Raw genomic sequence first — 13,745 nt, 5'->3', positions numbered from 1 at the left:
TGCTACATGTTAATGATGTTAATAAAAACTTAAACATCAGCAATGGTGTTGCTGATGGGTAGTTTTTTTGAAGAACAGAGGTGATTGAGCTTCTTTAGTTCATTGAGATGTCTGTCTAGACCAGAGGTTCTTTTTAGAGAGAGAGGGCATGTGCAAGCTGGGAGAGAGGGGCAGAGGGGGAGAGAGAGAATCTTAAACAGGCTCCACACTGACACAGGACTCAATCCCATGACCCTGGGATTGTGACCTGAGCTGAAATCTAGAACAGAGGTTCTTAGCTGGGGCCATGACTAGGCTTCAGACCTACACACACACACACACACACACACACACACACACACCCATACCTAAATAATATGTACATTTTCCTTGTACATGCCTTTTTCCAAGAGCAGCTTCTTGATTCTTACTAGATTCTCTGAGGGCTTCAAGACACAAAAACGTTAAAAAAAATTAATAAACAGACACTGGTCTACCAGGTTAGGCAGACAATACAGAACTGGTTTCTGGGATCTTCTTTATTCTGAATCAGCTTCCTTTGGGGAGATGGCAGTAAACTGTAACTTTCCTCCATCCTGGCTTTGGATCAAGGAAAAGTCTGTCCATTTTGTTGTTAGACCTGGGAGCCAGAGGCAGCCTATGTAGCCTGGTTCCAGGGATCCACAACAATTTTTTCTTGTCTTGCCTTTCAGGTGCTCAGAATGCCAGGATTCCCTCACCAACTGGTACTATGAGAAGGATGGGAAGCTTTATTGCCACAAGGACTACTGGGGGAAGTTTGGGGAGTTCTGCCATGGGTGTTCTCTGCTGATGACAGGGCCTGTCATGGTGAGTGAGTCCCTCTCAGTCATCAGAGTCCATTGATAGCTCCTCTGGTTTCCCATGGCCTTTCATCTTCTAGTCTTCCATCAGCCAAGGCCTCCCCTTTTATTTCTTCACTTAACAGATGTTTGTTGAGTACCAATTAAGTGCCAGGTAGGATCCTTCCCTTAAAAACTTAACAGTCCAGGGGCACCTGGGTAGCTCAGTAGGTTGAGTGTCCAACTGTTGATTTCGGCTCAGGTCATGATCTCATGGTTTGTGGGTTCGAGCCCTGCATCAGGCTCTGTGCTTAATAGCTTAATCTATGGCTTGGGATTCTCCCGTCTCCCTCTCTCTCTCTGCCCCTCCCCAGCATGTGTGCTCTCTCTGTCTCTCTCTCTCAAAACAAATAAATAAACATTTTTTTTAAGGTAAAAAAAAAAAAACAAAACTGAACAGTCCAATATTGGGAATGGGTGGGTGGGCGGGCAGGGCAGAGACTTAATTCAATGGATAAAGTCCTCGAAGGAGAGCATTACAGGTTGAGAGGAGAATACACCCACGTTGTGTAGAGGGAATCTGAAAAGGAGACCCTGGAATGGGCTGATAGAGAGAGGTTCCACCTCCACTACCTGCTTCAGAAAAGGGCTTTAAGCCCAATCATGGATTTTCCAACTCTGTGTTGAGGAGCTATGTGTCTTTCTAGTGAGGATGATGACTTCTGGGGACTTGGCTAGAACCAAAACAGTTTTTGTAATCTCAGAAATGACAGAGAGGCACCAATCTGACTTGTCCTCTGGAAGCTCTGGGGCAGAGTTGTGCAAAGGACCTATAGATCCTTAATTAGAGGTCTCTCTAGGGGTGCCTGGGTGTCTCAGTCAGTTAAGAGGTCACTCACCCACCCCTACCTTCCAGCAACAGTGACAATTCACTTCCTCCATCTGTCATCTGTCTACCCTTCTCCCCACCTGCTCACAGGTGGCCGGGGAGTTCAAGTACCACCCAGAGTGCTTTGCCTGTATGAGCTGCAAGGTGATCATCGAGGATGGGGATGCATATGCTCTGGTGCAGCATGCCACCCTTTACTGGTAAGATGGTGTCCCTCTCCCCTACAAGAGCAGTCAAGAGAGAGGAACAGATGGCAGTGCAAGTTGGGCAGAAACAGTACTGGGATATCAGAGCACTGGATTCCTATCCCAGCAATGCCTATAACCAGCTCTGTAATCTGTAAGCAAGACAAGTAACATCTCTCTGCCCTCTGTCCTTACCGACCGTGAGAATAATGACACTTTGTGCTGCAGTCTTCCCAGAGGGAGAGAATGGCTCAGAAGGTGCTCTCAGAGAAGGATCCCAGAAAATTAAAAGCAAAGGCCCCTTAGAGTTCATTTGCGCAATTGCCTCAGTTGGCAAAGAAGTCAGGCTGAGGCCCAAAATGGAGAAGAGGGCTGGGTTCTCACTGTGAATCAAAGGCAGAGTGAAGAGAACCCAGGCCATCTCACCCCCACTTCCAGCCTACCCCAGAGACCCTGGGCTCTTCTTTCTGAGCAACCAACTGGAATCATGGCAAGGATGGTAATAGTGGGATTGTGGGTACTATTGCTTGAAGCCACATGGTACAGTGGTTACTGGGGGCTTCCAGGTGGGTCTCCAGGATCTTAACCATCTTTATGTTCCTCTTGCTAGTGGGAAGTGCCACAATGAGGTGGTGCTGGCACCCATGTTTGAGAGACTCTCCACGGAGTCTGTTCAGGACCAGCTGCCCTACTCTGTCACACATATCTCCATGCCAGCCACCACGGAGGGCAGACGGGGCTTCTCTGTGTCTGTGGAAAGTGCCTGCTCCAACTATGCCACCACTGTGCAAGTAAAAGAGTGAGTATTTTGAGAACCCCAGAAGCAGGAGTCCTTACACAGAGTCCATAGATGGGCCTCAAGGGGTGCAGAGTTCTCTTCACCCACATCTCATATCTTTGTCCTGGAGCTCACTGTGCTGTAACTGCACCTGGGCCTTGGCACTTACTCTTCCTTCTGCCTAGGCTGCTTCCCACAAGATACTTAATGACAGAACCCCTCACCTTTCATGTGTCAAGTTTCAGATAACGTTTGTTCTTTGAAATTATCTGGCTTGATTATGTGTATTAGTTTATCATCTGTCCTCCCAACAAGTTCCTTCTGGAACTTAATCTTGTTCAGTACTGTATATCCAGGTCCTGGAACTGTATCTGGCATGTAGTATATGTTCATTGATTATTGTTCTGTTGGTTGAGTGAATGGAGGATGGAGGAGAAAGAGGTTAAGACTTCATCCTAGGTCCAGGCCAGAGACCAGATGGGGAAAGAGCCTGTGTTCGTCTAATACCAGCAATGAGGAATCTATGGCTGCCAACCCTATAAATAGCGATTGTGCACTTACTAGGTGCTTGCAGTACAGGTGAGAGGTATTAAGGTTGGGGAAGTCACCAAGAGTTGAGATCTGCACTAAAACCTCATTAGATGAAGATGGGAGGAAATTGTGTTCAGGGCAGAGGTGGGAGTCTGTGATTGTGTCTGGTGTAAATTAGGTGGTTGGGAATAGCCAGAAAAGGGGGCTATTAAGTTATATAGGGCCTGGATTATGAACACTCAGCAGGTCTTTTAAGGGATAAGCAACAAGGTGATACAACCAGGTTAACGTTCTAGAGGGATTGCTGGCATGGATGTTGGATGGAAGAGGAGCAAGCCTGGAAATGTAGAGGGTGGTGTTAATAAAAACTTAAACATCAGCAATGGTGTTGGTGATGGGTAGTTTTTTTGAAGAACAGAGGTGATTGAGCTTCTTTAGTTCATTGAGATATCTGTCTAGACCAGAGGTTCTTTTTAGAGAGAGAGGGCATGTGCAAGCTGGGAGAGAGGGGCAGAGGGGGAGAGAGAGAATCTTAAACAGGCTCCACACTGACACAGGGCTCAATCCCATGACCCTGGGATTGTGACCTGAGCTGAAATCTAGAACAGATGTAGAGACCAGGGACCAGTTCTGTTGAAAGATCCAGGTGAGAAATGTTGGTAACTATGATGATGAAGTGAAGGCAGGATTCTCGAAGATGGTAAGGGTTGTGGAGCAGTGAGAGAACTCCGGATAGGGGAGATGCCATCCAAGGCTCTGGCTTAGGCCATTGGGTGAGTGGGGGTGCCCTTCACTGAGATGAGGCATCTTGTAAAGGGTGTTGCATTTCCCCTGTGAGTTGTCTGGGCCTTGCAGGCATGTAGGGGCCTGGGGCATGGTGAACCTTCCTATACAAGTAAAATTGGTCAAGCACAATTTTAGGATGCCTTCTTCCTGCCTCAACTCTTGTCTGGCCCAGGGTCAACCGGATGCACATCAGTCCCAACAACCGCAATGCCATCCACCCCGGGGACCGCATCCTGGAGATCAATGGGACCCCTGTCCGCACACTCCGAGTGGAAGAGGTACAGTGTGTGTCCAGTCTGTCTTGTGGGGGTGGAACATGGTATAGACCCTCTGGGAGATCAAGCTATGGACCTTTACCTTTCTCCACCCCCAGTCTTGCCACTGAGCCTGTGACCACTGATGACCTGTGTCAGCCTGGCACATTCTCAGGGCAGTAGGGATGGCCTGACAGATGGGATATCTGACAGGATGCCAGTGAGAGGGCACTGGGGCTACTGGCAGCTAGAGGCCACCATTAGCCAACTTGAGCATTGGCCATACTGTGCTAAAATTATGTGGGCTGACAGTGGGTGGCCTGGGATGGGGCAGCCTGTGGGAGCCAGCCTTACACTGCTTTTGGCTACAGGTAGAGGATGCGATTAGCAAGACAAGCCAGACGCTTCAGCTCTTGATTGAACATGACCCCGTCTCCCAGCGCCTGGACCAGCTGCGGCTGGATGCACGGCTCTCTCCCCGCATGCAGAATGCTGGACACTCCCCGACTCTCAGCACCTTGGACACCAAGGAGAATTTGGAAGGAACACTAAGGAGACGCTCTCTGAGGTGCTGCCTCCCACCCTGATTCCATTCTGACCCATGCCTATCCTTCAGATGAGGCTGAGCTGACTTTGGGAGGCCAGCAGAGTTAGGAAGGAAACCCGCTGGCCAGAGATGGGCCATGAGGATTGTGCTGACCCAGCTCTCCCCATAGGGATCACAGTTCACAGCCAGGGCCTGTACATGATCTGACCCAGCTGTCTGCCAGGTTTTGTTAGAAACCAGAGAGTCGGCTCTGTCCACTGAACTTCTGAGCTGAACTCAGGAGGCAGAAATGCTGACCCCCAAAGGACAGCATGGCCCATGGGTAAAGCATGGGGTTCAGAGGCTGGAGTTGGGGCACAGAAAGAATTAATAAGTGGAAGTAAGAACACTGAAAACTGTAAAGCAAGAGATGGATGCAAGCTGTTTTAGATTTGAGGGACCAACAATCAAAACCTCATAGTTCCAAGTCCATGGGGAGGGAGCAATCACCCTGGATACAGGTGCCAAATAGGGAGACTGAAAGAACAGGAGTCTGGAGCAGTGGCTCTCTAGGCAGACACACCCATACCATGCTTTTGAGCTGAGCTCCCTCCCTTCACACATCACTTCATGTCTCTAAGCCTCTGTTTCTGCATCTATAAAGTGGAGTTCTAAGACAAAGGTGGCTGTCTTTTATGTAAGGACAATCCTTTATGTAAGGATTCAGTGTGGAAAGGAATGCAAAGTGGCACAGTGACATCACAGGGTCAGCACTAACTCAATGTGAGGTGTTGTTAGTATCATTAGGAGTCAGGTCTTTATCCGCCCTCCTGATCAAACAGACTGAATCACTCAGGGCCCTTGACTGGCATCTTTGGAAACAGGGTCCTCCCCACAGATTTCTGGGCATGCACTTCTGGCTGTCTTTGTGGCCTCAGAACGAGTGAGCTGGTAGAGGCGAGGTGCCAGAGGGCAGAGAAGGCCTGAGAACATGGCTTGGAAGCAGGAAGATGTGGGGTGGCTAGGGACTGCTCAGATCTCTGGAGGGCCATACTGCAGAAGGCAGCACACCTTGTGTGCTTCTGTGGGCACAGTTGGTGGAAGGCAGAGCAAAAGAGCAAGAGTTGAGAAGCCTGTGTGTGGTCCTTTCTGGGTAGCCCAAATGGAACAGGAAGATGTGCTGGAGAGAAGTTTGCAGGGTTGTAATTCACCTGCAGTGCTGTGGACTTCAACCTTTCTTGTCCTTCAGGAAGTCGGTAAGAGTTATCAACCATTATTATTACTGGCTGCTTTTAAAAATGTAAATACAGGGGCGCCTGGGTGGCACAGTCGGTTAAGCGTCTGACTTCAACCAGGTCACGATCTCACGGTCCGTGAGTTCGAGCCCCGCTTCGGGCTCTGGGCTGATGGCTCAGAGCCTGGAGCCTGTTTCCGATTCTGTGTCTCCCTCTCTCTCTGCCCCTCGCCCGTTCATGCTCTGTCTCTCTCTGTCCCAAAAATAAATAAACGTTGAAAAAAAAAAATTTTTTTTTTTAAATTAAAAAAAATAAAAAAAAATGTAAATACACTGGTTTTATTGCTGTAAAAATCATACATGCTTATTATTTTAAATTTCAGGAAATATAGACAGGTACAAAATGAGCAAAATAGCCAGAATCCCATTTGGTCATTTTTCGGATGGTGGTAGGCTACCACTCTAACCCAATTCCGTACCTTGAATCAAGCAGGCATGTAGAGTGGTGGGTTACCATCCTACAGTGCTGTCCTATATTGAGCACTATAGGGTTCCTGCTTTGAATGTGGTTTTATTGTATTTAAATAAACTACTGATGTTTGTAGCCCCAAAATGGCATGTCTGTCTGACATAAGAGTTCCTTCCCCTCATCATAGCACCTGAACTACAGAAATTGGAATGGATAGGGTGGTAAGGTAGCTTTGGGGTTTCTACCTCCATGGTTTTTCTGGCAAGTCTCTGAGGACTACCCTATCCCTACCCTCATCTTTCCTTATCTTCAGGCGCAGTAACAGCATCTCCAAGTCCCCTGGCCCCAGCTCCCCAAAGGAGCCCCTGCTCTTTAGCCGTGACATCAGCCGCTCAGAATCCCTCCGCTGTTCCAGCAGCTACTCACAGCAGATCTTCCGGCCATGTGACCTGATCCATGGGGAGATCCTGGGGAAGGGCTTCTTTGGACAGGCCATCAAGGTGAGCACAGGCAGCAGCTGGTCTGCTTCTCGGCCCCCTACCCTTCTCTCACCTTCTTTTGGGGAGCTCTTACCACATGGTCTCACCCCATACATACCCTGCAGGACACCAGGCCCCCTTCCTTGCTGCAGGTGATGGTGTGAGGGCTACACTCCTGCCCTCCCAGGCCACCTAAGGGCAGCGTTGCTGTTGTAGTGAGCTTGGTGGACCTGGAGACCCAGGTTGGGATGAGTTGTTGCCCATGGCCCTGCCATCTCCAGGCAGGGATGTTTTTAGGTACCCAGAGGCCTGAGTGTTGGGTATACTGCAGGGAGCACACAGGGGAGTGGCTCCTGCCTCCCTGATGAACAGTCTTAGGGACTAACCTCTCTCTCTTTCTCTCCTCCTCCTCTGCTGAGAGCTGGGAGGGGGGGTCAGGTAAGCCATGTGTCTCAGCTTTCAGGGCATTGGGGCTGGAGAGCTCACCCTGACCCACCTAGTTCCCTGGTGCATGTCTGTGGCACTGACCCCTACTGTCCCCAGACTTCTGTTCACCCAAGGGACTCACTCCTTTGTCAGATAACCAGAGCCCCTGCTTGGCTTGGCAGTGTCCCTTCCTGCCTCCTCACTTCCCTTTTCTGCATTCTTGCCTCCCCTCTATGCATGCCCCGTTCTCCAAAGAGGGTACGCTCCCCTTTGAGGCCCCTGTTGCCTCATGCTGTGTCTTCTACACATAAATTCTGTCAGTCTGATCTGGCTCAGTATGTCTTCCAAGGGATGGGATGGCCAGTTGCATATATTTTCACATATTTCCCCAGAACTCTGCACCACTAATAGTTGTCCTCCTTGTAACTAGGTAACACACAAAGCCACGGGCAAAGTGATGGTCATGAAGGAGTTAATTCGGTGTGATGAGGAAACACAGAAGACTTTTCTGACTGAGGTAAAAAGGTGGGGTAGGGGTTAGGAGTGTGGTGTCACTCTTGGAAGAGGGTAGATCTTACTAAATAATGGTTTCAGGAGGAAACTTGTTTTATTTTGTTACTTTTTTTTAAAAAATTAATGTCTATTTTTTTTAAAATGTTTATTTTTGAGAGGGAGGGAGAGAGAGAGAGAAAGAATGTGTGAGGGAAGGGGCAGAGAGAGGGAGACACAGAATCTGAAGCAGGCTCTAGGTTCTGAGCTGTCAGCACAGAGCCTGATGTGGGGCTAAAACCCACAAACCATGACATCATGACCTAAGTCAAGTCGGACACTTAACCAGCTGAGCCACCCAGGCACCCCTAATGTTTCTTTTCGATAGAGGAGACAGAGTACAAGCATGGGAGTGGCAAAGAGAGAGGGAGACACGGAACCCAAAGCAGGCTCCAGGCTCTGAGCTGTTAGCACAGAGCCCGATGTGGGGCTTGAACCACGAACCATGAGATCATGACCTGAGCCAAAGTCAACGCTTAACCGACTGAGCCACCCAGGCACCCCTAGGTGGAAACTTATTTTAGAATCACTTTCTTAAAAGCTGGGCAGAAAATAGCGCTAGAGGAATATCCTACCCCTTCTAAATTACAGCATAATGACCTATTCAATAAACATTTACTAAAGACAGCATGATCTGGGTACAAGGGATACAGTAACAAACGAGATGTGGTTCAGAGGAGCTTACAGTTAGTGGGGGTTATGGACATGAAAACAGGCCAATTTAGGACAACTAGATATTATACTCACCACCTGAACACCCTGCTAAGGGAGCCTGGAGTGGGGCCTTCCAGAGAACTGCCATCTCTTGAGCATTTACACAGTTTTTACCACCTCTCCCAAGTTGTTCCATTCCTTCCGTTGGTACTCCTGTGGTTCAGGTATTGCCCTCCAGGCCTTTGTTTCACTCCTGGACCCTCCCATTCCAGTTGCCCCCAGTACAATTCCTAGAAAGGCAGCATCCCAGGGTGAGGCCTGTGAGGCATCCCTATCCATGTGGAGGTGTCCTGCCCCATCACATAAGACTGGAGGTAGGAGATGCAGGTAACAGTTATCAGACTGACTCCTTGGAGGGAAGGGGTGAGGAAGACATAGTGGAAAGTAACCATCCACCTTCCTTGGCCTCGTCACCCCCAGGTGAAGGTGATGCGCAGCCTGGACCACCCCAATGTGCTCAAGTTCATTGGTGTGCTGTACAAGGACAAGAAGCTGAACCTGCTGACAGAGTACATTGAAGGGGGCACGCTGAAGGACTTCCTGCGCAGTGTGGTGAGCACACCACCCTCGCTGCTTTGCCTACAAAGGGACATGCTGAGCATGATTGGGCACAGGCAGGGAGGGTTCACTGGCAGACGATATTGACCCATGGGGCCTGGACAACAAATGGGACAGGTCCCAACAGCCTCTGATGGGCATTCCCCCTTCCCATAGGACCCATTCCCCTGGCAGCAGAAGGTCAGATTTGCCAAAGGCATCGCATCTGGAATGGTGAGTTCTGCCAACAGCCCTGCCAGGTGTGGGAGTGGTGGTGAGGTGGTGATGGGGAGGGACTGCAGGCAGGCACTGGAAGGCAAAGACCCCATCCTGGGCAGCTTGTATGGGCTGGGTCAGTCAGCAGCTATTTATTGAGCTTCTTTCTGGGCTGTTGAAATTGCCCCCAGTTGTTTTTCTTAGCTCACAATCTACCTCAAAGAATTCCAAATCTTCAAGGGAAAACTGGAGAGGCAAACTAGTAGCGTCTAGCCACTGCAGGAGCTTGGAACAAGCAGGGTACCTCACTGCCTATGAAATCAGAGGAGGGGGAAGTGTTCTAATTGAGCCCTGAAGGATGGGTCAGAATTGGATAAAAGTTCCTCTTGGCAGAGAGGCACCAAGGTTGAGGTGATGATAGCAGCAAATACCTGGGAGGAGAGAGGAACTAATAGTCTATTTCACCTGGGAAAGAATGATACCAATTATATAGTAGTAGTAGTACCAGTGACAGTCGCTGAGTGCTTTCTGTATGCCAGGCACTGAGCTGAGGGACTGACATGCATGTATATGTTTGTTCCTCATGACAGCCCCGGTTTCCAGATGAGAAGCTGATGCTAGAAAGCTAGAAAGAGAGAGGAGCTTGGGCTTGTCAGTCTGACCCCAAGCCTGAAGCTTTAATCACCGCTCTTCATGTGGTGTCCATTAAGACAGTGTTGGTCTCGGGTACATTAAGGTCCCTATATTTCAGGCTAAGGAGTCTGGATTTTACTTAGGATGCTTAGGAAGCATCTTTTTATTTTTTTATTTTATTTTTTATTTTTTTTTCAACGTTTTATTTATTTTTGGGACAGAGAGAGACAGAGCATGAACAGGGGAGGGGCAGAGAGAGAGGGAGACACAGAATCGGAAACAGGCTCCAGGCTCTGAGCCATCAGCCCAGAGCCTGACGCGGGGCTCGAACTCACGGACCGTGAGATCGTGACCTGGCTGAAGTCGGACGCTTAACCGACTGCGCCGCCCAGGCGCCCCAGGAAGCATCTTTTTAGACAGATGTAAAAGATGTTTAAGTAAGGAAGTTTTGTGAGCAGAGCTGTGCTTTTTTGAGGTACCTAGAAGAATGGTGGTGTCACTTACCAGATACTGGGGAGGCAGTGATGTTGGGGAAACAGGTTTGGGAAGACCTAGTGTCGACTGAAGCTGATGTGCTGTTAGTGGGCATCAGCGTATGTAGAGAAGGCAGCTTTAAAAAGGGCTGACACCAAGGAGGCTAGAAGGAAACAGCAGCCACACAGGAGTCTCAGGAACAGGTAGCGTGGGAGAAGTTCTGGCAGCCTTTGGGGAAAGGACAGGCAAGCAGGCAGGTCACAAGAGCTACCATGATTCAGGAAGAGCTCCCTGGGTATGTGAGCAGAGCCAGGAGCCTAGGGGATGCAAGCATTATTGCAAAGGACAGGGGAGGAGGGAAGTAGCTCCTTCCACATTTGCTGGGGAAGAGAAAAGAAAAGGAAGTGGCTACAGAGAGTGACAGGAGCCAGGAGTGGAGACTAGGGGTGGAAATAGCAAAGACTTGTGTGAAAACATTGGGGTAGGAAGAGGGAGAGGTTAAAGTGTAGAAGAACAAGGAGGGTGCTGAGTCTCAGGGAAGGAGAATGTCAGAAATACAGAGCCAGCTGGCCAGGAGGAAGTCATTCTCTGATCACTGGCGGTGAGGGTGGCTGAAGCCAGAGATTATGGTGATGATGGTGGTGAGGGGGACTGGAGCAGTACATCTGAGGACCTTCACTTCAGGTGGCCTGGATCTACATAAAATGGATAGAGGGGCTGGGGGCATGCAAGGGCCAGGGCCCAGTAGAGTTGGGGACTTTGGGAGGGAGCAATGAGGGTCTAGAGCAGCTCTGGGTTGGGGTCAGCGAACCAAAGGATGGGCAAGAGGTGGCAGCAGGGAGAGAGAGGAAGCCCAGGCGGTCTTTGGCTTTCTGTTAGTGTTGGGACAAGGGGGTGACAGCAGGAGGCCCTTGCCCTAAGGTCCATGTTGGGTTCTGAAGCTGAGTGGGGATGGCCTGGGAGAAGAGCAGTCTCCCCCAGTTCCAGGGTCTGCATCTGCTTGAATTACTGGCCATTGGCCTCAGCTCGTACTTCTGTTCCAGGCCTATTTACACTCCATGTGCATCATCCACCGGGATCTGAACTCACACAACTGCCTTATCAAGCTGGTATGTCCCAACCATCCTGGGCTTCCCCAGGGCCAGCCCTCATGTCTTGTCACAAAGGAGACTGTCCTTGTGCTTTAGACCTCAGGTGTCACTAGGACTCCTGTGTTACCCTTCCTGCTGCGCCTGATGCCCTCCCCTGTCTTCTGGGGGCTCTCAAACACATGCAGACACAATAATACCTCCTCCCAATAGCAGCCTTTGAAATCCTTTGGTTAGAAGGGACTTCAGAAGTTCCTTAACACTACAAAGAGCCCTGTTGTTTTTCCTGGTTTCACCACGATAGTTCTGTAAAGCAGCTCACTGAGGACCCTATTCTACAACTGTGGCACCTTGAAGCCTCAGTCTAGGGCCATAGAGCTAGTAAATGTACAGTGGCCAGTTTGGGACCAGCATTTTTTCCCACCAACCATCAGCTCTGGCTGTTAGCATGTCATTTCTCCGATTAACTTGGAATCTAGCTTCTCAGGTATCCACTAACTGGCCCTGGCTCCACCCTCTAGATCCACACTAAACAATCGTAACCCTTTTTCCACATGACTGCCCTGTAGCTATTTGAAGAGCTTGTCTCCCTCTAAATCCCCCCACTGACTCCCTACACCTTATCCTTTTCTGTCTTATCCTGGTGCTAGCCATGCCTTAAATCTTTTGGGGAACTGGCAGGATGGGGTAAAAAAAAAAAAAAAAAAAAGGAAAAAAAATCCCTTTTCCTGCTTCTGAGTTCCACTCTGCAAGTTCCAGAGCCTTACTCCTCCGGGCTCCAGGGGCTCTGTTGTGAACACCCCCAAGTCTGGGAAGTCTGAGGAGCAGATACCAGACTGCTAGAAAACAAATAACTGAGCCTTATCTACCAGAGAGAGCATGAGCTATGACTCTCCTTTGCTACATACCTTTTCTCCCCTTCTCAATTTCTCTTGGGAATGTCCTCACCAAGTCCTGATCTGGCCCTTGTCCTACCAGGACAAGACTGTGGTGGTGGCAGACTTTGGGCTGTCACGGCTCATAGTTGAAGAGAGGAAAAAGCCCCCAGTGGAGAAGGCCACCACCAAGAAACGCACCTTGCGTAAGAATGACCGTAAGAAGCGCTATACCGTGGTAGGAAACCCCTACTGGATGGCCCCTGAGATGCTGAATGGTGAGTCCTGACACTGGACACTGGAGGCGACATGTCCCCAGAGGGGAGTTAGGAGCCACATCTTGCATCAGAGTCCTGGGTCAAGTGGAAGGCCAGGTACCCAGAGCTGACAGGTGGATGATTTTTATCCCTTGCCAGACTGGGCCTTATAAACCCCTTCCTCCCTGAAGTCCTGGGCTTAGGGTGAGATCTGACTGTGGCTTTTGTGCCCCAAGTGTAGCTGAGAGCTCAGGCTGTTTATTGCCAAGAGATTTAGCCTTTTCTTCTCCCTGCTGAGAACTGAATTATGGTGCCCCCTTGTGGATAATGCTCAAACCAGCCAGAGATGCTGGCTGGGATTCTTGAAATATACAGGGTTGTGAGGTCTCAGAAATGGCCTGCTGGTTTAACCCTTTTTAGAGTCTTTTTTTTTTTTTTTAAAGCTGTTGGTGATCTTTTTTTAATGTTTATTTATTTTGAGAGAGAGAGAGCAAGAGAGGGAGAGAGAGAACCCCAAACAGGCTCCACATTCAGTGCAGAGCCTGATGTGGGGCTCAGTCTCACAACTGTGAGATCATGACCTGAGCTGAAATCAAGAGTCGGGTGCTTAACTGACTGAATCACCCAGGCACCCCAACACTTTTTGGAGTCTTGTGGCCCAGAGAAGTTCAGCGGTTTGCCCAGGAACATACAGCTAGCTAATGACAGAGTCCAGATGAACCCTGATCCATTTCTCTTTCAATGCCCAATGTAGTTTCATTTTGGATAGTGTGTTTTATAAGATCTCTCTGAGGCAGCCCACCCAGGGCTGAGGAAAGATGTTCAGATGGTACCTCTCCTGGGAAGCCTTCAAGGCATCCCCATGGAGCCTCTTCTAGCCCTGGTTCTTGGCTGTGGCCTGGCTTGGCCCCAGACTCCGTGCAGAGCAGATAAGAGACCAAACCTAACAGCCTGCTCTCCTGTGTTCTCCAAGGAAAGAGCTACGATGAGACGGTGGATGTCTTCTCTTTTGGGATCGTTCTCTGCGAGGTGAGCTCCGGCCTGC

At 49.5% G+C, this 13,745-nt stretch overlaps 1 protein-coding gene across 6 annotated transcripts in view; it reads left to right on the top strand.

Moving 5' to 3' along the window:
• LIMK2 (LIM domain kinase 2) overlaps nucleotides 1-13,745 on the top strand; it is a 59,418-nt gene that overhangs the window by 40,005 nt on the left and 5,668 nt on the right. For 5 of the 6 annotated variants that reach the window (XM_040464052.1, XM_040464047.1, XM_040464050.1 and 2 more), the window contains 12 exons: nucleotides 693-828; nucleotides 1,780-1,889; nucleotides 2,485-2,673; nucleotides 4,142-4,247; nucleotides 4,595-4,791; nucleotides 6,766-6,952; nucleotides 7,788-7,874; nucleotides 9,041-9,172; nucleotides 9,335-9,391; nucleotides 11,524-11,589; nucleotides 12,547-12,721; nucleotides 13,674-13,729. In XM_040464052.1, the coding sequence (XP_040319986.1) occupies nucleotides 811-828; nucleotides 1,780-1,889; nucleotides 2,485-2,673; nucleotides 4,142-4,247; nucleotides 4,595-4,791; nucleotides 6,766-6,952; nucleotides 7,788-7,874; nucleotides 9,041-9,172; nucleotides 9,335-9,391; nucleotides 11,524-11,589; nucleotides 12,547-12,721; nucleotides 13,674-13,729 (1,380 nt within the window). In that variant the 5' untranslated portion in view covers nucleotides 693-810. The remainder of the gene's footprint in view (nucleotides 1-692; nucleotides 829-1,779; nucleotides 1,890-2,484; nucleotides 2,674-4,141; nucleotides 4,248-4,594; nucleotides 4,792-6,765; nucleotides 6,953-7,787; nucleotides 7,875-9,040; nucleotides 9,173-9,334; nucleotides 9,392-11,523; nucleotides 11,590-12,546; nucleotides 12,722-13,673; nucleotides 13,730-13,745) is intronic. The other variant, XM_040464051.1, reaches the window with a different exon arrangement.

Source organism: Herpailurus yagouaroundi, unplaced genomic scaffold (assembly GCF_014898765.1).
Source record: "Herpailurus yagouaroundi ecotype Mexico unplaced genomic scaffold, PumYag 428, whole genome shotgun sequence".
Lineage (NCBI taxonomy): Eukaryota > Metazoa > Chordata > Mammalia > Carnivora > Felidae > Herpailurus > Herpailurus yagouaroundi.
Note: the sequence above shows the minus strand (reverse complement) of the source record. Positions and strands in the feature narration are given on the sequence as shown.